Source organism: Gopherus flavomarginatus, chromosome 11, assembly GCF_025201925.1.
Source record: "Gopherus flavomarginatus isolate rGopFla2 chromosome 11, rGopFla2.mat.asm, whole genome shotgun sequence".
In the NCBI taxonomy this organism is placed as follows: Eukaryota; Metazoa; Chordata; order Testudines; family Testudinidae; genus Gopherus; species Gopherus flavomarginatus.
In genome coordinates this window covers 154326-179889 of record NC_066627.1, presented here as the reverse complement: position 1 = coordinate 179889, position 25564 = coordinate 154326, and the positions used below count along the sequence as shown (strand labels likewise).

General features: G+C 62.8%; 2 protein-coding genes and 1 long non-coding RNA gene across 5 annotated transcripts; 2 read left to right on the top strand and 1 right to left on the bottom strand.

Moving 5' to 3' along the window:
* The first annotated feature begins 61 nt into the window (after positions 1-61).
* SALL2 (spalt like transcription factor 2) lies at positions 62-18378 on the top strand. Of its 2 annotated transcripts, none has more exons than XM_050917214.1 (4): positions 62-170; positions 14909-17157; positions 17305-17703; positions 18090-18378. In XM_050917214.1, the coding sequence occupies exons 1-3, from the start codon at positions 98-100 to the stop codon at positions 17683-17685; spliced, it is 2703 nt and encodes a 900-aa protein (XP_050773171.1). In that variant the 5' UTR covers positions 62-97; the 3' UTR covers positions 17686-17703; positions 18090-18378. The 2 variants fall into 2 exon arrangements, with proteins under 2 accessions (XP_050773171.1, XP_050773172.1); XM_050917215.1 differs by lacking the exon at positions 62-170 and adding an exon at positions 13042-13154.
* On the bottom strand, positions 13261-14180 carry LOC127030628 (uncharacterized). Its single transcript, XR_007768430.1, has 3 exons — positions 14028-14180; positions 13614-13881; positions 13261-13418 (listed from the first exon to the last, which is right to left on the bottom strand). It is a non-coding gene; the product is annotated as an uncharacterized LOC127030628 (long non-coding RNA).
* Positions 18379-20575: 2197 nt separating the features above from the next.
* METTL3 (methyltransferase 3, N6-adenosine-methyltransferase complex catalytic subunit) lies at positions 20576-25537 on the top strand. Of its 2 annotated transcripts, none has more exons than XM_050918985.1 (11): positions 20576-20792; positions 21681-21871; positions 22165-22563; positions 23036-23211; positions 23485-23701; positions 24290-24477; positions 24705-24743; positions 24824-24932; positions 25023-25088; positions 25189-25301; positions 25380-25537. In XM_050918985.1, the coding sequence occupies exons 1-11, from the start codon at positions 20699-20701 to the stop codon at positions 25489-25491; spliced, it is 1704 nt and encodes a 567-aa protein (XP_050774942.1). In that variant the 5' UTR covers positions 20576-20698; the 3' UTR covers positions 25492-25537. The 2 variants fall into 2 exon arrangements, with proteins under 2 accessions (XP_050774942.1, XP_050774943.1); XM_050918986.1 differs by lacking the exon at positions 20576-20792 and adding an exon at positions 21338-21517.
* The last annotated feature ends 27 nt before the right edge of the window (positions 25538-25564 follow it).

The following is a 25564-nucleotide window of genomic DNA, read 5'->3' as shown; positions in this document are numbered from 1 at the left end:
GAGGGGGGCGAGACCCCGCCCGGGAGCGTCCCGGTGTCCTCGGGCTCCCGAGCCGAGTGGCGGACCCAGGGGAGCCTGGCCCGGCGCCCCCGCGGGGATGTCTCGCCGCAAGCAGCGCAAACCCCAGCAGCTCATCTCGGACTGCGACGGGTCCACGGGCTCCGAGAACGGTGGGTGTCGCGGGCGGGGGCCCGGGGGCGGCAGGTGCTGCTGGGCGGGGCCGGGGCCGGCAGGGGAGCCGGGCAGAGTGGGCAGGCGGACTTCGCAAATACGTGAAACTCCTCAAAGTCTCCAACTCCCCCGGGCTGTGTCCCCTGCGCCAAATCACCTATCCCTGAACCCCCGCATGGGTGCCCCGGCACCTCTTCTAGCTATGAATCCCCTGCACCCCGCATCTGACCCCTGAACGCCCCATGAGTCCCCCGGCACCTCTTCTAGCTATGAATCCCCTGCACCCCGCATCTGACCCCTGAACCCCACCATGGGTCCCCCGGCACCTCATCTAGCTGTGAATCCCCTGCACCCCGCATCTGACCCCTGAACCCCCCATGAGTTCCCCAGCACCCCATCTAGCTATGTATGCCCTGCACCCGCATCTGACCCCTGAACCCCTATGGGTCCCCCAGCACCTCAGCTAGCTATGAATCCCCTGCACCCCGCATCTATCCACTGAACCCCCCCATGGGTCCCCAGTACCCCATCTAGCTATGAATTCCCTGAACCCCGCATCTATCCCCTGCACCCCCCATGGGTCCCCCGGCACCCTATCTAGCTATGTATGCCCTGCACCCCGCATCTGACCCCTGAACCCTCCATGGGTCCCCTGGCACCTCATCTAGCTGTGAATCCCCTGCACCCCGCATCTGACCCCTGAACCCCCCATGAGTCCCCCGGCACCTCTTCTAGCTATGAATCCCCTGCACCCCGCATCTGACCCCTGAACCCCACCATGGGTCCCCCGGCACCTCATCTAGCTGTGAATCCCCTGCACCCCGCATCTGACCCCTGAACCCCACCATGGGTCCCCCGGCACCTCATCTAGCTGTGAATCCCCTGCACCCCGCATCTGACCCCTGAACCCCCCATGAGTCCCCCGGCACCTCTTCTAGCTATGAATCCCCTGCACCCCGCATCTGACCCCTGAACCCCACCATGGGTCCCCCAGCACCTCATCTAGCTGTGAATCCCCTGCACCCCACATCTGACCCCTGAACCCTCCATGGGTCCCCTGGCACCTCATCTAGCTGTGAATCCCCTGCACCCCGCATCTGACCCCTGAACCCCCCATGAGTCCCCCGGCACCTCTTCTAGCTATGAATCCCCTGCACCCCGCATCTGACCCCTGAACCCCACCATGGGTCCCCCGGCACCTCATCTAGCTGTGAATCCCCTGCACCCCGCATCTGACCCCTGAACCCCACCATGGGTCCCCCGGCACCTCATCTAGCTGTGAATCCCCTGCACCCCGCATCTGACCCCTGAACCCCCCATGAGTCCCCCGGCACCTCTTCTAGCTATGAATCCCCTGCACCCCGCATCTGACCCCTGAACCCCACCATGGGTCCCCCAGCACCTCATCTAGCTGTGAATCCCCTGCACCCCGCATCTGACCCCTGAACCCCACCATGGGTCCCCCAGCACCCCATCTAGATATGTATCCCCTGCACCCCGCATCTATCCCCTGAACCCCCCCATGGGTCCCCAGTACCCCATCTAGCTATGAATTCCCTGAACCCCGCATCTATCCCCTGCACCCCCCATGGGTCCCCCGGCACCCTATCTAGCTATGTATGCCCTGCACCCCGCATCTGACCCCTGAACCCTCCATGGGTCCCCTGGCACCTCATCTAGCTGTGAATCCCCTGCACCCCGCATCTGACCCCTGAACCCCCCATGAGTCCCCCGGCACCTCTTCTAGCTATGAATCCCCTGCACCCCGCATCTGACCCCTGAACCCCACCATGGGTCCCCCGGCACCTCATCTAGCTGTGAATCCCCTGCACCCCGCATCTGACCCCTGAACCCCACCATGGGTCCCCCGGCACCTCATCTAGCTGTGAATCCCCTGCACCCCGCATCTGACCCCTGAACCCCCCATGAGTCCCCCGGCACCTCTTCTAGCTATGAATCCCCTGCACCCCGCATCTGACCCCTGAACCCCACCATGGGTCCCCCAGCACCTCATCTAGCTGTGAATCCCCTGCACCCCGCATCTGACCCCTGAACCCCACCATGGGTCCCCCAGCACCTCATCTAGCTGTGAATCCCCTGCACCCCGCATCTGACCCCTGAACCCCCCATGAGTCCCCCGGCACCTCTTCTAGCTATGAATCCCCTGCACCCCGCATCTGACCCTGAACCCCCCATGAGTTCCCCAGCACCCCATCTAGCTATGTATGCCCTGCACCCGCATCTGACCCCTGAACCCCTATGGGTCCCCCAGCACCTCAGCTAGCTATGAATCCCCTGCACCCCGCATCTATCCACTGAACCCCCATGGTTCCCCCGGCACCCCATCTAGATATGTATCCCCTGCACCCCGCATCTATCCCCTGAACCCCCCCATGGGTCCCCAGTACCCCATCTAGCTATGAATTCCCTGAACCCCGCATCTATCCCCTGCACCCCCCATGGGTCCCCCGGCACCCCATCTAGCTATGTATGCCCTGCACCCCGCATCTGACCCCTGAACCCTCCATGGGTCCCCCGGCACCTCATCAGGCTATGAATCCCCTGCACCCCACATCTATCCCCTGAACCCCCCAATGGTTCCCCCGGCACCCCATCTAGATATGTGTCACCTGCACCCCGCATCTATCCCCTGGGCCCCCTCATGGGTCCCCGTTACCCCATGTAGCTATGTAAGCCATTCACCCCGCATCTGACCCCTGAACCCCCATAGGTCCCCAGTATCCCATCTAGCTATGAATCCCCTGCACCCTGATCTATCCCCTGCACCCTCCATGGGTCCCCCAGCACCCCATTTTGCTATGAATGCCCTGCACCCCACATCTGACCCCTGAACCCCCCATGAGTCCCCCGGCACCCCATCTAGATATGTATCCCCTGCACCCCGCATCTGACCTCTGAACCGCCCCATGGGTCCATGGTACCCCATCTAGCTATGTATGTCCTGCACCACGCATCTGTCCCCTGAACCCCTCATAGCACCCCCGGCACCCCTTCTAGATATGTATCCCCTATACCCCACATCTGACCCCTGAACCCCCCCATGGGTCCACGGAACCCCATCTAGCTATGAATCCCCTGCACCCCGCATCTATCCCCTGCACTCTCCATGGGCCCCTCGGCACCCCATCTAGCTATGTATGCCCTGCACCCTGCATCTGACCCCTGACCCCGCCATGGGTCCCCTGTACTGCATCTAGCTATGTATCCCCCGCACCCCACATCTGTCCCCTGAACCCCCTATGGGTCCCCCAGCACCCCATCAAGATATGTATCCCCTGACCCCGAATCTGACCCCTGAACCCCCCCATGGGTCCCCAGTACTCCATCTAGCTATGAATCCCCTGCACCCCGCATCTATCCCCTGCACCCTCCATGGGTCCCCCGGCACCCCATCTAGCTATGTATGCCCTGCACCCCGCATCTGACCCCTGAACCCCCCATGGGTCCCCCGGCACCTCATCTAGCTGTGAATCCCCTGCACCCCACATATATCCACTGAACCCCCCAATGGTTCCCCCAGTACCCCATCTAGCTATATATCCCCTGCACCCCACATGTGTCCCCTAGATCCCGCATCTGTCCCCTTAACCACCCCATGGGTCCCCCAGCACCCCATCTAGCTATGTATCCCCTGCACCCTGCATCTGTCCCCTGCATCCCGCATCTCTCCCCTGCACCCCTCACCTGTCCCCGGAACCCCCCATGAGTCCCCCAGCACTCCATCTAGCTATGTATCCCCTGCACTCAGCATCTGTCTCCTAATCCCCCGCATGGGTCACCTGGCACTCCGTCTAGCTATATATCCCCTGCACCCCACATCTGTCCCCTGCACCCCCCATGGGACCCCAATCATCCCATCTAGCTATGTATTCCCTGCACCCTGCATCTGACCTCTGAACTCCTCATAGGTCCCCCGGCCTCCTCCATCTGTCCCCTGAACCCCGCATCTCTCCTCTGCATGCCTCATCTGTCCCCTGCACCACGCATCTGTCCCCTAAACCCCCATTGGTCCCCCTGCACCCCACATCTGTTCGCTGATCCCCCCCATGGGTCTCCCGGCACCCCATTTAGCTATGTATCCCCTGCGCCCTGCATCTGTCCCCTGCACCCTGCATCTGTCCCCTGAACCACGGCATGGGTCCACTGGCACCCCATCTAGCTATGTATCCCTTGCACCCCACCTCTGTCCCCTGAACCCTGCATCTCTCCCCTGAACCCCCCCATGGATCCCCTGGCACCCCATCTAGCTATGTATCCCCTGCACCCTGCATCTGTCCCCTGCACCCCGCATCTCTCCCCTGCACCCCTCACCTGTTCCCTGAACCCCACATGTGTCCCTTGGCACCCCATCTAGTTATGTATCCCCTGCAACCCACATCTGACCCCTTAAACCTTCCATGGGTCCCCCAGCACATCATCTAGCTATGTATCCCCTACAACCTACATCTGTCCCTTAAATCCCAAATCTTTCCCCTGAACCCCCCGATTGGACCCCCAGCACCCCATCTAGCAATGTATCCCCTGCACCCCGCATCTGACCCCTTAACCCGCCCCATGGGTCACTCGGCACCCCATCTACCTACGGATCCCCTGCAACCCGCATTTGTCCCCTGAACCCCCACATGGGTCCATTGGCACCCCATCTAGCTATGTATCCCCTGAACCCTGCATCTATCCCCTGAACCCCGCATCTCTCCTCAGCACCCTGAATCTGTCCCCTGCACCCTGCATCTCTCCTCTGAACCCCTTGTGAATCCTCAGGCACTCCATCTACCTATGTATCCACTGAACCCTGCATCTGTCCCCTGCATCCCTCAACTGTCCCCAGAACCAAGCAAGGTTCCCCTGCCCCGCCCTCTAGCTATGTATTCCCTGAACCCTGCAGCTGTCCCCTGAGCCCCGCATCAGTTCCCTGAACACCCCATGTGTCCCCCGGCACCCCATCTAGCTATGTTTCCCCTCCACCATGCATCTGTCCCCTGCACTCCTCACATGCCCCCTGAACCCCGCCATGAGTCCCCCAGCACCCCATCTAGCTATGTATCCCCTTCACCTCGCATCTGTCCCCTGAACACCCACATGGAATCCCCAGCACCCCATCTAGCTATGTATCCCCTGCACCCCGCATCTGACCCCTTAAGCCCCCCATGGGACCCTGACTCCCCATCTAGTTATGTATCCCCTGCACCCTGCATCTGTTCCCTGAACCCCCATTGGTCCCCCAGCACCCCATCTAGCTATGTATTCCCTGCACCCAGCATCTGACCCCTTAAACCCCCCATGGGTCCCCCGGCACCCCATCTAGCTATGTATCCCCTGCACCCCGCATCTGTCCCCTGAACCCGCATCTGTCCCCGGAACCCCTCACCTTTCCCCGGAACCCCCCATGTGTCCCCCAGCACCCCATCTAGCTATGTATCCCCTGCACCCTGCATCTGTCCCCTGAACCCTTCATCTGTCCCCTAAATCCCCCCATGGGTACCCAGCACCCCATCTAGCTATGTATCCCCTGTAACCTGCATCTGTCCCCTGAACCCCACACGTTTCCCCTGAACGCCCCCATGGAACCCCTGGCACCTCATATAGCAATGTATTCCCGGCACCCCACATCTGAGCTCTTAAACCTCCCATGGGAACCTGGAACCCCATCTAGCTATGTATCCCCTGCACCCTGCATCGGTCCCCTGAACCCCGCATCTGTCCCCTGCATCCCTCACCTGTTCCCAGAACCCCCCAAGAGTCCCCTGGCATCCCATCTAGCTATGTATCCCCTGCACCCCACATCTGTCCCCTGAACCCCACCATGGGTCCCCCGGCACCCCATCTAGCAATGTATCATCTGCACCCTGCATCTATCCCCTGCACCCCTCACCTGTCCCCGGAACCCCCCAAGGGTCCCCTAGCACCCCATCTAGCTATGTATCCCCTGCATCTGTCCCCTGAACCCCCCCATGGGTCCCCTGGTACCCCATCTAGCTATGTACCCCCTGCAACCCGCACCTGTTTCCTGAACCCGCTCATGGTTCCCCTGTCACCCCATCTAACTATGTATCCCCTGCACCTCGCATCTGTCCCCTGAACCCCCTCATCAGTCCTCCGGCACCGCATCTAACTATGTATCCCCTGCACCTCTCATCCCTCCTCTGCACCCTGCATCCGACCCCTGAACCCTCCATGGTTCCTCCGGCACCCCATCTAGCTATGTATCCCCTGCACCCCGCATCTTTCCGCTGAACCCTGCATCTGTCCTCTGAACCCCCTCCTCTGTCCCCTTCACCCCTCATGTGTCCCCTGAAACTCTGGCACCCCATCTAGCAATGTATCCCCTGCACCCTGCATCTGTCCTCTGAACCCCCTCCTCTGTCCCCTGAATCCCCACATCTGTCTCCTGCACCCCCTCCTCTGTCCTTTGCACCCTCCTCTGTCCCCTGAACCCCCTCATCTGTCCCCTGAACTCCCTCCTCTGTCCGCTTCACCCCTCCTCTGTCCCTGTCCCCTGAACCACTCCTCTGTCCCCTGAACCCCTCCTCTGTCCCTTGACCCCCGCATATGTCCCCTGCACCTCTCATCTGTCCCCTGACCCCTTCATCTGTCACCTGAACCCTATCATTGGTCCTCTGGCACCCCATCTAGCTATGTATCCCCTGAACCCTTCATCTCTCACATGCACCTCGCATCTGTCTCCTTCACCCCCATTTATCCCCTGAACCCCTGATCTTTCCCCTGAACCCCTGATCTTTCCCCTTCACCACTCATCTCTCCCCTGCACCCTGCATCTGTTCCCTTTTCCCAGCATATGTCCCCGGTCCCCTGCACCCCTCATCTGTCCCCTGCACCTCCAGGAGCGGCATCAGGGTTTTTGGCGCCCTAGGCGGGGGTCCTTCCGCACTCCCGGTCGTTGGCGGCAATTCTGCGGTGGGGGGGGGTCCTTCCGCGATCCGGGTCTTCGGCGGTAATTCTGCGGCGGGTCCCACTGCAGAATTGCCACCGAAGACCTGGAGCGCGGAAGGACCCCCCACCGCAGAATTGCCGCCGAGAGTGGCAAAATGCCGCCCCTCCAAATCCTAGTGCCCTAGGCAACCGCCTAGGTCACCTAAGTGGAAGCGCCGGCCCTGTGAACCTCTCATCTCTCCCCTTCACCCCTCATCTGTCCCCTGAACCTCTCATCTGTCCCTTGCATCCCTCCTCTGTCCCCTGCACCCCTCACATGTCCCCTGAACTTCTGGCACCCCATCTAGATATGTATCCCCTGCAACCTGCATCTGACCCCTGTCCCCCGCACCCCTCCTCTGCCCCTGAACCCCCTCATCTGTCCCCTGAATTCCCTTCTCTGTCCCCTTCACCCCTCTTCTGTCCCTGTTCCCTGAACCACTCCTCTGTCCTCTGAACCCCTCCTCTGTCCCTTGACCCCCGCATATGTCCCCTGCACCTCTCATCTGTCCCCTGACCCCTTCATCTGTCACCTGAACCCTATCATTGGTCCTCTGGCACCCCATCTAGCTATGTATCCCCTGAACCCTTCATCTCTCACATGCACCTCGCATCTGTCTCCTTCACCCCCATTTATCCCCTGAACCCCTGATCTTTCCCCTGAACCCCTGATCTTTCCCCTTCACCACTCATCTCTCCCCTGCACCCTGCATCTGTTCCCTTTTCCCAGCATATGTCCCCGGTCCCCTGCACCCCTCATCTGTCCCCTGCACCTCCAGGAGCGGCATCAGGGTTTTTGGCGCCCTAGGCGGGGGTCCTTCCGCACTCCCGGTCGTTGGCGGCAATTCTGCGGTGGGGGGGGGTCCTTCCGCGATCCGGGTCTTCGGCGGCAATTCTGCGGCGGGTCCCACTGCAGAATTGCCACCGAAGACCCGGAGCGCGGAAGGACCCCCCACCGCAGAATTGCCGCCGAGAGTGGCAAAATGCCGCCCCTCCAAATCCTAGTGCCCTAGGCAACCGCCTAGGTCACCTAAGTGGAAGCGCCGGCCCTGTGAACCTCTCATCTCTCCCCTTCACCCCTCATCTGTCCCCTGAACCTCTCATCTGTCCCTTGCATCCCTCCTCTGTCCCCTGCACCCCTCACATGTCCCCTGAACTTCTGGCACCCCATCTAGATATGTATCCCCTGCAACCTGCATCTGACCCCTGTCCCCCGCACCCCTCCTCTGCCCCTGAACCCCCTCATCTGTCCCCTGAATTCCCTTCTCTGTCCCCTTCACCCCTCTTCTGTCCCTGTTCCCTGAACCACTCCTCTGTCCTCTGAACCCCCTCATCTGTCCCCTGACCCCCGCATATGTCCCCTGCACCCCTCTTCTGTCCCCGTCACCCCTCATGTGTCCCCTTAACCTCCAGCACCCCATCTAGCTATGTATCCCCTACACCTCTCATCTGTCCCGTCCCCTGCACCACCCATCGGTCCTCCGGCACCCCTCATCTGTGCCCTGTCCCCTGAACCCTTCATATGTCACCTGAACCCCCTCAGGGGTCCTCCAGCACTCCATCTAACTATGTATCCCTGCACCCCTTATCTGTCACCTGAACCCCTCATCTGTCCCATGAATCTCTCATCTGTCTCCTGTCCCCTGAACTCCTCATCTGTCCCCTGCACCCCATCTAGCTATGTATTCCCTACACCCCTCATCTGTCCTCTGCACCCCTCATCTGTCACCTGAACCCCATCATTCGTCCTCTGGCACCTCATCTAACTATGTATCCCCTGTACCCTGCATCTGTCCCCTGTCCCCTGCACCCCTCATCTGTCACCTGAACCCCCTCATCGGTCCTATGGCACCCCTTCTAATTGTGTATCCCCTGCACCCCACATCTGTCACCTGAACACCCTCCTCTGCCTCTTGTAGCCCGCATCTTTCCCCTGAACCCCCTCCTCTGTCCCCTGCACCCTGCATCTGTCCCCTGTCCCCTGCACTCCCACATCTGTCCTCCAGCACCCCATCTAGCTATGTATCCACCGGCACCCCCCCATCTATCTATCCCCATACACACCACTCCTCCATATATCCCCATGCACCCAATCTATTGGTCTGTGCTCTCCTACATACTTTCTACCTGTCCATCCATCCACCCACCCATCTCCATACACCATCCATCCTCCATCTATCTGTCTCTTCCCCACTCTGTGCAGCGCAGGTCCGGTCCCAGCCCCCTGGGGACCCTTTGTGCGGTTGCTAGGTAACCCTGTGAGCCCTGGAAATCTCTTGTGTTGAATTTGGGGGGGTTCGGTTTGGGACTTTGGCTGCGGCCGAGGGAGCCAGAGAAACAGGCCATGGCTCCCTGGGGGGTGGCTGAACATGGCAGGGACAGCCCCCCAGTCTGGCTCCCCTGTGTCTGTCTGTCTGTCTGGTGCCAAGGCCTGAAGCCCCCGCTGTGCACACTGACCTCTGCTGCTCCAGAACCAGGGGGCTGGATCCCGGCCGGGCTGGTGTGAAGGAAGCCAGGCCAGTTCACCCAGCTTCTGGGTCCCCAGGTTACCCTGCACCTGTGGCAGCGCTCGCGGCCCGGGGGTACCCGTCAGCTCAGCTGGAGATTGGCCTCCTTTACAACAGGCTACAGAAGCCTGTGGAAGTCAGTACAAACGAACATGGCTACAGTGACTTTGTGCTGCTCTCTCCACCAGAGATGGAGATGTGGGTACAATAGCGATGTGCCCGTTAGGTTGTTGTATGAGTATAGGGTCAAAGCGAGGAAGTCAGCCCTTGTTCAGCGCTCGTGTGCTGGGCCACTCTTCTCTCTCATGTCTGGGTTTGTCAGCAAGTCGTTTTTAAGAGAGGTGAACTTGGGGTTACACAAGACAAATCAGCCTTCTGGAAGGGGGACAGTCGTCTGGAAAGGTTGAGAGCCACTGGCCTAGTGGGACTCTGGCCGCAAACCCACTTCCATCTGTCCCACACACTCCCCTGGAGGGCAGCTGCCCTGGGCATGGGGGAGGGCGGCTGTAGGGGAGTATCAGGGGTCAGGGATCTCGGTTCTTCAGGAGGGGCAGGGACCCGCAGCTGGGATCTACAGGGTGCAGGGACACTTCTCCTCCACCCCCGTATATGAGGGCGCAGGGACCCTTGGCTGAGTTTGGAGCTCGGGGACCCCCAGCTGGACTTGGGGACCACCCAGGGCCACACATTGGGGCACAGGGCCCCCCATCTGGGCTCAGAGCTAGGGGACCCTCAGCTGGACTTGGGGAACCCCAGGCGTTGGGGTGCAGGGACCCTCGGCTGGGCTTGGGAACCCCATGGCTGGATTCAGGGCGCAGGGACCTCTGGGCATCAGAGTGCAGGGACCCATGACTGGGCTTGGGAACCCTACAGCTGGATTCAGGGTGCAGGGACCTCTGGGCATCAGGGCGCAGGGGACCCTGGCTGGGCTTGGAAACCCCACAGCTGGATTCAGGGCACAGGGACCCCTGGGCATTGGGGTGCAGGGACCCACACCTAGGCTTGGGAATGCCACGGCTGGATTCAGGGTGCAGGGACCCCCGGGCATCAGGGTGCAGGGACCCCTGGCTGGGCTTGGGAACCCCATGGCTGGATTCAGGGTGCAGGAACCCCTGGGCATCGGGGCGCAGGGACGCACGGCTGGGCTTGGGAACCCCACAGCTGGATTCAGGGCACAGGGACCCCCAGGCATCGGGGCGCAGGGACCCATGGCTGGGCTTGGGAACCCCATGGCTGGATTCAGGGCACAGGGACCCCCAGGCATCGGGGCGCAGGGACCCATGACTGGTCTTGGGAACCCTACGGCTGGATTCAGGGTGCAGGGACCTCTGGGCATCAGGGTGCAGGGGCCCACAGCTGGGCTTGGGAACCCCACAGCTGGATTCAGGGCACAGGGACCCCTGGGCATTGGTGTGCAGGGACCCACAGCTAGGCTTGGGAACCCCACAGCTGGATTCAGGGTGCAGGGATCCCCGGGCATCAGGGCGCAGGGACCCACGGCTGGGCTTCGGAACCCCACGGCTAGATTCAGGGCACAGGGACCCCCAGGCATTGGGGCGCAGGGACCTATGACTGGGCTTTGGAACCCCGCGGCTGGATTCAGGGTGCAGGGACCCACGGCCATTGGGGTGTAGGGACCCCAGGCTGGGCTTGGGAACCCCATGGCTGGATTCAGGGTGCAGGGAGCCCTGGGCATAGGGGCGCAGGGACGCACGGCTGGGCTTGGGAACCCCACGGCTGGATTCAGGGTACAGGGACCCCTGGGCATCGGGGCGCAGGGACGCATGGCTGGGCTTGGGAACCCCACGGTTGGATTCAGGGCATAGGGACCCTCAGGCATCGGGCCACACGGACCCACGGTTGGGCTTGGGAACCCCACGGCTGGATTCAGGGTGCAGGGACCCCTGGGCATTGGGGTGTAGGGACCCCTGGCTGGACTTGGGAACCCCACGGCTGGATTCAGGGCACAGGGACCCCCGGGCATGGGGGCGCAGGGACGCACGGCTGGGCTTGGAAACCCCACGGCTGGATTCAGGGTTCAGGGATTCCTGGGCATTGGGGCACAGGGACGCACATCTGGGCTTGGGAACCCCACGGCTGGATCAGGGCGCAGGGACCCCCGGGCATCGGGGCGCAGGGAAGCACGGCTGGGCTTGGAAACCCCACGGCTGGATTCAGGGCACAGGGACCCCCGGACATCGGGACGCAGGGATGCACGGCTGGGCTTGGGAACCCCACGGCTGGATTCAGGGCACAGGGACCCCGGGGCATTGGGGCGCAGGGACGCAGGGCTGGGCTTGGAAACCCCACGGCTGGATTCAGGGTGCAAGGACCCCCGGGCATTGGGGCGCAGGGACGCATGTCTGGGCTTGGGAACCCCACGGCTGGATTCAGGGTGCAGGGAGCCCTGGGCATAGGGGCGCAGGGACCCACGGCTAGGCTTGGGAACCCCACGGCTGGATTCAGGGTGCAGGGACCCCCGGGCATCGGGGCGCAGGGACGCACGGCTGGGCTTGGAAACCCCACGGCTGGATTCAGGGCACAGGGACCCCCGGGCCTCGGGGCGCAGGGACGCACGGCTGGGCTTGGAAACCCCACAGCTGGAGTCAGGGTGCAGGGACCCCTGGGCTTCGGGGAGCAGGGACGCACGGCTGGGCTTGGAAACCCCACGGCTGGATTCAGGGTACAGGGACCCCCGGGCATCGGGGCGCAGGGACGCATGGCTGGGCTTGGAAACCCCACGGCTGGATTCAGGGCGCAGGGAGCCCTGGGCATAGGGGCGCAGGGACCCACGGCTAGGCTTGGGAACCCCACGGCTGGATTCAGGGTGCAGGTACCCCCGGGCATCGGGGAGCAGGGACGCATGGCTGGGCTTGGAAACCCCACGGCTGGATTCAGGGCGCAGGGACCCCCGGGCATCGGGGCGCAGGGACGCAGGGCTGGGCTTGGAAACCCCACGGCTGGATTCAGGGTGCAGGGACCCCTGGGCATTGGGGCGCAGGGACGCACATCTGGGCTTGGGAACCCCACAGCTGGATCAGGGCGCAGGGACCCCCGGGCATCGGGGCGCAGGGACTCACGGCTGGGCTTGGAAACCCCACGGCTGGATTCAGGGCACAGGGACCCCCGGGCATCGGGGCGCAGGGACGCACGGCTGGGCTTGGAAACCCCACGGCTGGATTCAGGGCACAGGGACCCCCGGGCATCGGGGCGCAGGGACGCACGGCTGGGCTCGGAGCTCGAGGCCCCCGGCTGGGCTCCACAAGGAGCGGGACCCCCGTGCGTCGAGGCGCCCGCAGCGCTGGCCCCGGGCTCGCCGCCCCGGACTCCGGACACCAGAGGTCCCTGCAGCCCCGGCGGGTCGGATCGCTCCGGCTCCGGCTCCTCCCTGCATCCGCTCCCTCCTCCTGGTTCCTCCCCCCGCATCCTCCTTCTCCTCCGCCCGGAGCGCGCAGGCCCCGCACCGGACCGCCCCGCGCCCGCAGCTCCGGCATCCGGGGACACAGGCCATGGCGGAGCTCGCAGGTGCGGTATTGCCCCTCGGCCCGCCCGGCTGGGACCGGTCCCGGGCCCCCTCCGCAGCCGCAGCGAGGAGGGGGGCGGCTCGTCCGGCCTCCGTCCGTGCGTCCATGCGCCCCTGTCCGTCCGCCTCCTGCAGCCTCTGTCCCTCTGTGCATCCATGCGCCCATCCTTTCCTCCCCTGCACCCTCTGTCCGCCCCGTGCACCCTCTGTCCGTCTGTCTGTCCCCGCACCTTCCTGTCGGTCCGTCTGTGTATTCCCTGCGCCCTCTGTCTGTCCGCCTCCTGCAGCCTCTGTCCGCCCCGTGCACCCTCTGTCCGTCTGTCTGTCCCCGCACCTTTCCGTCTGTCTGTCTGTGTATTCCCTGCGCCCTTTGTCTGTCCATGCGCCCCTGTCCGTCCGCCCGCCTCCTGCAGCCTCTGTCCCTCTGTGCATCCATGCGCCCATCCCTTCCTCCTCTGCACCCTCTGTCCGCGCCGTGCACCCTCTGTCCGTCTGTCTGTCCCCGCACCTTTCCGTCTGTCCGTCTGTGTATTCCCTGCACCCTCTGTCTGTCCATGCGCCCCTGTCCATCCGCCTCCTGCAGCCTCTGTCCCTCTGTGCATCCATGCGCTCATCCCTTCCTCCCCTGCACCCTCTGTCCGCCCCGTGCACCCTCTGTCCGTCTGTCTGTCCCCGCACCTTCCTGTCTGTCTGTCCGTCCATGTATTCCCTGCGCCCCTGTCCATCCGCCTTCTGCAGCCTCTGTCTGTCTGTCCGCCCCGTGCACCCTCTGTCCGTCTGTCTGTCACCTGCACCTTTCTGTCTGTCCGTCTGTCCGTCCGTGTATTCCCTGCGCCCCTGTCCATCCGCCTCCTGCAGCCTCTGTCTGTCTCCACCCCGTGCACCCTCTGTCCGTCTGTCTGTCCCCGCACCTTCCTGTCTGTCCGTCTGTCCGTGTATTCCCTGCGCCCTCTTCTGTCCATGCGCCCCTGCCCATCCGCCTCCTGCAGCCTGTCTGTCCGCCCCGTGCACCCTCTGTCCGTCTGTCTGTCCCCTGCACCTTTCTGTCTGTCCGTCTGTGTATTCCCTGCGCCCTCTGTCTGTCCATGCGCCTCTGTCCGTCTGCCTCCTGCAGCCTCTGTCTGCCCCATGCACCCTCTATCCGTCTGTCTGTCCCCACACCTTCCTGTCTGTCCGTCCGTCTGTGTATTCCCTGCGCCCTCTCTCTGTCCATGTGCCCCTGCCCATCTGCCTCCTGCAGCCTCTGTCTGTCCGTCCACCCATACCCTGCAGCCTTCTATGTGGCTGTCTGTCTGTGCATCCCCTGCACTCTCTGTCTGTCTGTCCATATGTCTCATGTGTCCCAATGGAGTTACTCCTGATTTACACCCTGGGGAAAGGAGAACCCTGCACTGTCTCCCTATCAGCCTGGGACATGACCCCCCTCCCCGGATTCTCTTGTGCCTGTGGGGGATAGGGGTGCGTGGAGTCAGGAGGTGCCATGCAGGGAAAACCAGCTGGGCACTGTGTTCCAGGCAGATTTCCGAGTGGGGAAGGGGGAGGACTTGAGGGGAGCAGGCTCCTCTGCCCCCTATAGCTTTGGGGGGATGTAGGAACACCCACTATAGATATAGCAGAGGTCTCAGGTTCCTGTATAGATATGGGAGATGTCTCTGGTTCCCCTATGGTTTGGGGGAGCTGCAGAAGCTCTGGGGTGCACGGGGATCCCCTGGCATTGCCCCCCAAGGTCTGACCCTCTGTCTCTCTCTCTCCACAGGGGACACAAGTGACGAGGCAGCCCCATCCTGCCCCACAGAGCTGGCTGCCCACCGGGACACCTGTCACCCCAACCAGCCCCTTCCCTCCTCCTCCTCCTCAGCCAACGGGCAAGACAGCGCTGGCTCTTCCTCCTCCTCCTCCTCCTCCTCTTCCTCCTCGGAGCCCCGGCCCGACAGCCCCCCAAGCATGGAGACAGAGACGGGTCCTCTAGCCAGCAACCCCTTGGCCCCGGAGCCACTCCCTCCTCCGCCGCCACCGGCTCTGCCGGCTGCTCCCCCGCACTCCGGGCACCTCAACATCCCCCTGATCCTGGAGGAGCTGCGGGTGCTTCAGCAGCGCCAGCTGCACCAGATGCAGATGACAGAGGAGATCTGCCGGCAGGTGCTGTTGCTGGGCTCCCTGGGGCAGCCGGCTACCTCAGCCCCCGCCCCAGAGCCAGCCTCAGGGGCCTCCCACCAGGCCAAGGCCCCCTTGCCCGTCTTCTCCATCAAGTCCGAGCCGGTGAGGACCCAGGTGTCAGGCTCCCCAGAGGTGCCCAAGCCCACCTTCTTCCACCTCTACCACCCTTTCCCTGGCAGTGCCAGGGGCCCCAAAGCGGAGCCCATCCTGGCCCCAGCATTCCCCTCCACGGGACTCCTGGCCGCCCAGTGTCTGGGTGCGGCACGGGGCCTGGAGCAGGCCACCTCCCCAGGGCTGCTGCGGCAGAAGAACGGGGCTGGGGGGGCCGAGCCGGGGCTGGAGGAGAAGCCAGGGGGTCGGCACAAGTGCCGCTTCTGTGCCAAGGTCTTCGGAAGCGACAGTGCCCTGCAGATCCACCTGCGCTCCCACACAGGCGAGCGCCCCTACAAGTGCAACGTCTGCGGCAACCGCTTCACCACCCGGGGGAACCTCAAGGTGCACTTCCACCGGCACCGGGAGAAGTACCCGCATGTCCAGATGAACCCCCACCCGGTCCCCGAGCACCTCGACTACGTGCTGACCGGCGCTGGGCTGCCCTATGGCATGTCGGTGCCGCCCGAGAAGGCCGAGCCAGGCGAGGAAGCGGCGCCCCCCGAGCGCAAGGGGCTGAGTGCCACTGAGAGTCTGACGCTGCTCTCGGGCACTGCAGCCGGGGGCGCAGCCGCCGCTCAGACCCTGCCTGTCTTCAACAAGCTGGTGCTGATGAAAGCGGCTGAGGGGCGCGGCAAGGGGGACGAGAACACGCCGCCGGGGAGGGAAGCAGAAGGAGCACGGATACCCCTGGGCAAGCTGCCCAGCTGGGCCCTGCTGGCCAACCACTTCAAGGCTGGCAGCACTGGCTTCCCCTTCCCCTACGTGCTGGAGCCGGTGGGAGCCTCCCCCTCGGAGACCTCCAAGCTGCAGCAGCTGGTGGAGAAGATCGACCGACAGGGGGCCTCACCCGGAGCCGGCCTGGCGGCTCCCTCGGCCTCCTCGCCGCCCTCCTCTTCCTCCTCGGGGCCCAACCAGTGCGTGATCTGCCTGCGGGTGCTGAGCTGCCCCCGGGCACTGCGCCTCCACTACGGGCAGCATGGCGGGGAGCGGCCTTTCAAGTGCAAGGTGTGTGGCCGGGCCTTCTCCACCCGGGGCAACCTGCGGGCGCACTTCGTGGGCCACAAGGCCAGCCCGGCTGCCCGAGCCCAGAACTCCTGCCCCATCTGCCAGAAGAAGTTCACCAACGCCGTCAGCCTCCAGCAACACGTCCGCATGCACCTCGGGGGCCAGATCCCCAATGGGGCCCTGCTGCCCGAGCCCCCTGCTGCCCTGGGGGAGGGCACCCGCCAGCCCAAGGTCCCCGCCTCGCAGAGGGATGAGGAGGAGCTGTCTGAGGAGGAAGAGGAGGAGGAAGGCAGCGATGAGGACTCACTGGACAGCAGCACGGAGAAGGCACCGGGGGGCTCAGAGGGAGCGTCCAGCCCAGAGGAGGAAGCAGCCCCGGCTCACACCAAGGAAGAGGAGGATGCAGGGAAGCTAGAGGTGGGGGGAGCAGCCGATCCCCGCACCTCGCCTCCTGGGGGAGGGAGCCCCCCACCCGCCATGGAGGGAGAAGGAGACTCCAGCACGCAGAAGGCAGAGGGAGGAGGAGACAAAGCACAGGAGAGAGAGGAGGAGGGGGCAGCAGGGCCTGGAGCCGAGGAGCCACAGGCCAGCCAGGCCAAAGAGGGGGTGGCGCTGGCCTGTGGGGTCTGCAAGGAGGGATTCCCCGACGGGGCAGCACTGTGTAAGCACGCCCTGGCAGCCCACCACCAGGTAAGAGAGCCCCTGCCCCTCCCCACCCCACCCCAAGCCTGTCCCCTGCCTCTCCCTGCTCAAACTTACCCCATCTGCCCCTGCCTTTACACAGGGTCTCCCCTGAGATGTAATGGGCTCCCCTGTCTGTCTCTGTCCCTGTGGCAGGTTCCCCCGGGCAGCACAGCGTGGAGCTGCAGCACAGCACGGCGTGGCCGGCGTCTGGTCCCAGAGGCCCCAACAGCACCGGGAGGCGCAGCAAAGCTGCAGGAGTTCCTAGCACGGGATGTGCCGACCCAGCTGGTGGGGCCCCTGTCCTTCTGGAACCAGTACACGGCCTTCATCGCAGGGGGGGGGCTGGCTGCCAAGACCTGCCGAGGCCCCCCCGTCACCGCCACCCCTTCCTCCTCTACTGCACCCCCTGTACTTTTTGGCCCAGCCACTGCGCCCAGCAAGGCGGCCCTCACTGAAGCCAAGGAGAAGCCGGCAGGAGGACTTCCAGCTGCAGGGGAGGCTGCCCCAGAGAGCCAAGGCAAGGCGGAGAAGTAGCCAACAAGCCCTCAGCAGGTAACATCCCTCCTCCCCCGGGGAATAAAAAGGGGAGGCGCTTGACCCCAAAGTCCAGCCCCGCTGTGATGGGGGGCTGCTCCAGAGGCACAGGAAATCCCCCACCCTTCCCAGCCATGGCACGGCTCATTCCCTGGTTTAGCCACTTCTTGTGGGGCAGAGAGCTGGGAGGGTGGTTGATGGAAAGCATGGGGGCCAGGGCAGACTAGAGGTCACTTGGGAGAGGGCTGGGGTAGGAGGTTGCTTGGTGGGACAGATTTGGTGTCAGAGGTCAATCAGTAGGAGGGCTAGATGTCAGAGGTCATGCCATCAGTTTGGGAGGTTGTGCAACCCCACTCTCCCCAGCAGTGCTGTCCTCTAACCCCATCTCTCTCTCTCTCCTCCAGGGGGCACCAGCCCTGGCGTGCTGCAAGAGGCACCAGCCCCCACGGGGGGATCAGGCATCGGGGACACGGCCCCCACACAACTTTAGTGGCATTTTAGTCTTTTACTTTTACCGTAGCTCAGAGGGGACTGGGCGGGAGGCAGGACCCTGGCACAGGGACCAGGGCTGTCCCAGCCATCTTGGACCCATAGTGAAGCGCCCTCTAGTGTAGAACAAAGGCCCAGCTGCTCTGGCCAGGGTCAGCAGGACTTTGTCTGTGTCTATCATTAAAGCAGTTTGACAAATCCCCAGAGACTCGGTCTTATTCTCCCCAGGGAGGAGATGGGGCGGGGTGAGTGGGGAGATTCAGACGTTTCTCTGCGTCACACACATGGCCGGGCTTATCCCCTCCAGCAGAGGGCAGCGCACGCACGCACGCACGCACACGCACACACACACACACACACACACGGTAGGGCTTGTCTCCTCCAGAAGGGGGCAACAGGGACACACACACACACACAGCAAGACTCATCCCCTCCACCAGACGGCATCAGGGACACACACACACACACACAGCAGGACTCGTCCCCTCCACCAGACGGCATCAGGGACACACACACACACAGCAGGACTCGTCCCCTCCAGCAGGGTGCAACAGGGACACACAAACACAGCAGGACTCGTTCCCTCCACCAGACGGCATCAGGGACACACACACACACACACACACAGAGCAGGACTCGTCCCCTCCAGCAGGGTGCAACAGAGACACACACACACAGCAGGACTCGTTCCCTCCAGCAGGGGTCAGCAGGGCTCATCTCTCCAGCAGGGGCCAGCAAGGCCACACACACACACACACACACACACACACACACAGCAGGGCTTGTCCCTTCCACCAGGGGGCAACAGGGACATGTACACACTTGGCCTCATTACCTCCAGTGTGACTAAGGAGGCCGGCCCATGTGGCTGGGGGCTGTAACATGCTCACGTTCTCTGTGGATCAGCACTGGGGAGGAGAGGGGGTCGCATACACTCCCCAGTGGATTACAAGTACTCCCTGTCTCCAGTCCTGCTCCAGGCCCAGCTCTTTTCCCCTCCCCTGCCAGTGTCACATAATGCTGCGCTGCTTAAGCCTGAGCCAGCCAGAGGTGCTTGGGAGGCCTGTGCTGAGGGGAACATCCAGCCAGCACTAATCCCCAAAGTTGTTCCCCCCATTCCTTCTCCAGCTCAGCTGTTCTTCCCTCCCCTCCTACCTTGCCACCCATTCCATTTTCCCTCCCTCCAGCATCTGCCAGCTCTTCCTCTCTCTCTCCCCTCTCCAGCCCCCGCACCAGGGCAGAGCAGCCACCCCATCAGCCCAGGTGCCATGTTAAAGTTAGGGGGAGGGAAGAGTTCTTTACCCCCAGGAGGGAGCTAGGGCTAGATTCACGGACCGTGAGTCTGTGGCAGAACTGGGACTGGAACTCAGGGGTCCTGAATCCTAAGGTGTGACCCGCCTGGCAATCTAGGGCTCCCCTTTGCTCCACATGGGGCGAACACCCAGGGGTGTGTTTTCTGCTGCCCCAAACACTCCTGCTGCCCTCCAGATGTGGCTGCATGTTGGGGCAGGGGGGTTGCTTGGGGACACAAAGGGACTGGAGGAATGGCAAATGTTATCCTCCAACCAGCCTAAAGCACAGCAAGGAAAGGAGAAGCTGCAGCAGAAAAGGGAGCAGGGTTAGACCCCCATCCCTGCCCAGAGCTGGTCACTATCACTGGGTTTGTCGGTCACCCCCAGGATCGGATCAGTGCCAGACGCTCACTACCAGGCTCCATCGTGCCAGTGAACAAGATGGCTGCCTCCACAGGTCCACTGCATTGACAAGGCTTGTGGCTTGGGCAAGCAATGCTCCAGTGCCAGTAGCCAACATGGCCGCCAAAACTTCATGCTGAGATTGCCACGTCCTCTATTCACCACCTTGATGGTGACCAAGGGTGGCGGAGGGGGAGCTGCCACCTCGGATGGGGGCCAGACACCAACATGGTTGCAACCACTGCCCTGTGAGGGGGTGAGTAAGGCTGTGCCAACCATCAACGTGGCAGGTGTGGAGTCGAAGTACAACCGACACCAATGACCAACAAGGCCAAAAGACCTTTGTGCCAGTAACAAGATTGGTGGGTAGGCGCCTCTGTGCCAGTAAACAAGATGGCCGCCAAAACTTCAGTGTTCGTCACTAATTAAGATGGACGCCAAGTATGCCCCAGTCAAAAATGGCCGCCATGGAGGCTTTAAAACCAAGATGGCCGTCGTTTACCAGTAAATAAGATGGCTGTTTTTTGAAAACAAAGATAACCAAGATGGCGGCGTTCAAAATTACCCCTAACCAAGATGGCCGCTCTGTACACACATCCATAACCAAGATGGTCGTCGCTTGCCAGTATATGTGATGGCGGCGGCGGATTCGCGGTGAGGGCAGAAACAGGAATTGCTCGCTCCTTATCTCCATCCCCCCGAGGCACTTCCGGTTACTCGTGACCACGCGGTCCGCCTGAGCAGCGTCGGTCTGTCCGATGCTCGGGGCTGCCTGAGCGGGGAAGGGCAGCGGGGCCGGAGACCACGCCCGGGCCGGGGCGGCCCGGACTATGTCGGACACGTGGAGCTCGATCCAGGCCCACAAGAAGCAGCTGGACTCGCTGCGGGAGCGGCTCCAGCGGCGGCGGAAACAGGATCCGTTGGGTGAGCGGGTGGGGGGCGCGGGGGTCAAAGGGCAGAGCGGGACCATGGAGTTCAGGGGTCAAAGGGCACGGAATCAGGGGCCAATCCTACAGCATTGGTGATGCCAGGAGGTCAGGGGGCAAAGGGCATGAAGGGGCCGTGGTGACACCAGCAGGATTCTCTGGGGGATGGGGTCGGGGGTGTCACAGGGTCAAAGGGCAAGTGGCATGAGTGAGGGCCTAGGGGATACCAAGGGGTCGGGGGAGCTAGAGGCGGTGAAGGCACAGTGGACATAGGGGCCGGTGGGGATTGGGGTTTGGCCGGGGCTCAGGGAGCTATCGATGGCGGGGGGCAGGGGTGCAGGCTAGATCCCTTGGTTGTGAGATCCAGGAGCACTGTGAGGGTCAAATGTCAGCAAGGCCATGACTGGATCAGATGGGCAGATGCAGGGGTACTGGGGGCAAGGGGCACTGGGGCAGGGGGAGATTGGGAACCACGAGGCAGGGGCAGAGGGTGGCTGCATCAGTGACAGAAGCAGAACCGCTGTGTTGGGGTCAGAAGTTAAAGGGCATTTTTGGCACAGGGCTCAAGTGGTCCCCAAAGGGCACTAGGGCATAAATGTGCTGGGGATACAGGGGGTCAGGAATCAGGATGCATTGGGCGGCAGGAGAAGCCATGGAGTCGGAGCACTACGGGGGTCAACAACAGCTGCAGCAGGGACCCCAGCTGGACCCACTGGCACAAGGGTGAGAGGCAGTGGGGGAGGAGGCAGGACTGATTGGCTGGAGCTGCGGGGAGAAGTTGGGATACGGGCGGTTGGTGTAGTGGGTGAGTGCTGGGGAGGTTGGAAGGGGGGTGTCACCTCTCAATACTCAGACATCACCAGCATCATCCCATCTCTCTCCCTAGACCTCAGGAACCCAGAGCTAGCGTCACCTTTCCGCAGCGACAGCCCGGTGCCCGCAGCCCCCACACCCAACAGCGCAGCTAGAGAGCTGGCCACTGACCCCGAGCTGGAGAAGAAGCTGCTGCATCACCTCTCGGACCTGGGGCTGGCGCTGCCCACCGATGCCCTCTCCATCTGCCTGGCCATCTCCACGGTGAGAGCCTGGTCCCTCCCACTTGCTGCCGGTACCCTGGCGCCCAGCCCCATTCCCCTCCACCGCCTGTCCATGTGAAAACACACCCGCTGTCCCCGAGCAGCACCTGCTCTGTCAACTATTTGCTGTTCCTTCGTTCCCTGGATTGGCTGATCCTCTGACACGTCCCTCATCCTCCCTCCAATTTGACCATCTCTTTCCCTGGAGGACCCTGTCTCTCCCCCTGCCAGGCACTGGGGTAACCCCATCTCTTTTCACACTTGCCCCACCCTGTGATCCTGTCTGTCCTACAGCCGGAGGCCCCTGTCACCCAGCACAGCGTGGAGAGCCTGCTGCAGAAGTTTGCAGCTCAGGAGCTGATTGAGGTGCGCCGGGGGCTGCTGCAGGATGACGAGGAGCAGCCCACCCTGGTCACCTATGCTGACCACTCCAAGCTCTCTGCCATGATGGGCGCTGTGGCTGAGCGGAAGGGCCCTGCTGAGCCAGGCAGCGCTGGGGGCCAGAAGCGCTGGGCGGAGCAGGATGCTGGGGGTGCTGTTCCTTCCCCAGCCGGTGCCACCCCCTCTGCCTTGACCACCTCGGAGCTGGCCAAGGAACCGGCCAAGAAGTCTCGGAAGCAGGCATCAGACCTGGACCTGGAGATCGAGAGCCTGCTGAGCCAGCAGTCCACCAAGGAGCAGCAGAGCAAGAAGGTACCAGCTGGACACCTGGATCCTAGTCTCAACACAGGCTAGGGGCCCAGTGCTGGGGGATCTCGCCATGATTCTGGGAGGGGAGTGGGGTCTAGTGGGTTAGGGTCAGGGGCTGGGAGCTAGGACTCCTGGGTTCTGTCCCTGGCTCTGGGAGACAAGTGGGTCAGAGCACACATGATCTCAACCCTGGCCTTGGGTGGGATCCTGAGACCATTTTCTTTGGACCAATACAGTCTGTCTCCTTTTCACACCTCATTAACATTTAGTAACATTCATTGGTACAGGCTGTTATGACCATATATGAACCCTTACCCGCTTTCCAGCACTTGAGGAAGGTCTGCTAGACCCCCATTATTCCCACAGGGAGGGGCAGGGGAGGCTGGTAATCAGGACTCCTTGGATTTGGGAAGGGAGCAGGCAGAAGGGAACCCCAGATTCCTGGGTCCTTCTCACAGCTCTCCCCACACCCCAGGTGAGCCAGGAGATCCTGGAGCTGCTGAACACAACCACGGCCAAGGAGCAGTCAATCGTGGAGAAGTTTCGCTCGCGGGGCCGCGCCCAGGTACAGGAGTTCTGTGACTATGGCACCAAGGAGGAGTGTATGAAAGCCACGGACGCTGAGTGGCCCTGCCGCAAACTGCACTTCAGGTGAGAGCCTGCCCTCGAGCTGGGAATCAGGATGTCTGGGTTCTCTCCCTGGCTCTGGGAAGGGAGTGGGATAAGATGGGTTAGAGCAGGGGGGCTGGGAGCCAGGACTCCTGGGTTCTCTCCCTGGCTCTGGGAGGGGAAGGGGGGCTGGGAGCCAGGTCTCCTGGGTTCTTTCCCTGGCACTGGAAGGGGGGTGGTCTAGTTGGGGGAACGGCAAGTTGGACACCCGGACTCCTGGGTTCCATGTCCGTCATATATCACTGTCCCCCCAAGGCGCATCATTAACAAGCACACAGATGAGTCTTTGGGCGACTGCTCCTTCCTCAACACCTGCTTCCACATGGACACTTGCAAATACGTCCACTACGAGATTGATGCCTGCACCGATCTGGATGCCCCCGGGGGGCGTGACCACAGTGTTGGCCAGGAGCTGGCGCTGCCCCAGGCGGTGGGTGGGGACCCCAGCATCGACCGCCTCTTCCCCCCGCAGGTATCGGGGGGGAGCAAGTGTCTGGGCAAATCGATTCGGGGGTGGGGGGTTAGGCAAGAAGTGGTATGGGACAGCAGGGCTGGTGGCAGTGTTACAGGGGTGGGGCTGTCAGGTCTCTGGGGAAGGGTTTGGGTGGCGATGGGCAGCGTTACAGGCGTGGGGCTGTTGGGTCTCGGGAAGGGTTTGAGTGGCAATGGGGGGGTTCTTGGCAGCGTTACGGGGGTTGGGCTGTCCAGTCTCTGGGGAAGAGTTTGTGGTGGGGGCAATGGGGGGGTTCTGGGCAGTGTTACAGCCCTGGGACTGTTGGGTCTCTGGGGAAGGGTTTAGGGGACGATGGGGGGATTCTGGGCAGCCTTACAGGGGTTGGGCTATCCAGTCTCCGGGGAAGGGTTGGGGGGGGGGGCAGTGGGGCGGGACTGTGGTCTCTGGAGAGGGGCACAGTGGCTGGTGAGCTGTGGGATGACACAGTTCTGGGGGTTCCCATGGGGGGTGGAGGCTTCCTGCTGCCCCATCAGCAGCTAAAGGCCGTTCTCCTTGGGGATGGGGGTGGGTAGTTTTGGTTTCTCTCTGACCCTCCCCTCACCCCAGTGGATCTGCTGCGACATCCGCTACCTGGACGTCAGCATCCTGGGCAAGTTCGCGGTGGTCATGGCCGACCCACCCTGGGACATCCACATGGAGCTACCCTATGGCACCCTGACCGATGACGAGATGCGACGCCTCAACATCCCTGTGCTGCAGGACGAAGGGTTCCTCTTCCTCTGGGTCACTGGCCGGTACGCTGGGAGGGGGCTGAGTCTGTGGGTCACTGGTTGCTATGGGCGGGGGGGTGCACAGCAGAGACTCTGGGTCACCAGCAAGCACAGGGAGACAGGTGAGCCTGCCAGGGGGCCTCAGGTGGGTCAGGCTGCAGAGGTCACTGTGTGGCTATGGGGGGAGCTAGGCAGGTTGAGAGTGTGTCTGGGCCAGTTCAGCATCTCACCCCCACCTGCTGTCCCCGCAGGGCCATGGAGCTGGGACGCGAGTGCCTCAACCTCTGGGGGTGAGTGTCTGGCCAGTCCCCCCTCCTCCACCGCCACTGCCCCCCGGCCCAGCCATTAATCCCCTCTCCTTCTCCCCGAGGTATGAGCGGGTGGATGAGATCATCTGGGTGAAAACCAACCAGCTCCAGCGAATCATCCGCACGGGGCGGACCGGGCACTGGCTGAACCACGGCAAGGAGCACTGCCTGGTATGGGGGAACACTGCCTGGGACCAGCTTAGATGGGGGGGGGTCCCCCCAGCTCCTGGCTCAGCCTCTCTCGCTCTCTGTCCTGTACAGGTGGGGGTCAAGGGGAACCCCCAGGGCTTCAACCGGGGCCTGGACTGTGATGTCATCGTAGCTGAGGTAAGTTCAGCACCTCCCCATGCTCTGTCAACCCCTGCGAGGAGTGGCTAGGGCTCCTTCCCCGCTCCCCACAGCTCCCCATAGTCACCCCCTTTTGCAGGTCCGCTCCACCAGCCACAAGCCAGACGAGATCTACGGCATGATCGAGCGCCTCTCTCCTGGCACCCGCAAGATCGAGCTCTTCGGCCGCCCGCATAACGTGCAGCCCAACTGGTGAGGGCCCCCTCCCCCAACACCTCCCAGGACACCGGGACCCCCTACCTGCTAACCCTGCCCTCCTCTCTCTGGCAGGATCACACTGGGCAACCAGCTGGACGGCATCCACCTGCTGGACCCTGATGTGGTGGCCCAGTTCAAGCAGCGCTACCCAGATGGGATCATCTCCAAGCCCAAGAACATGTAGGGGGCGGAGGGGACGGGGTTATTTCGTAATAAAACGAGAAAACGAACGCTAGGCCTCGCTGGCTGGGCACAGG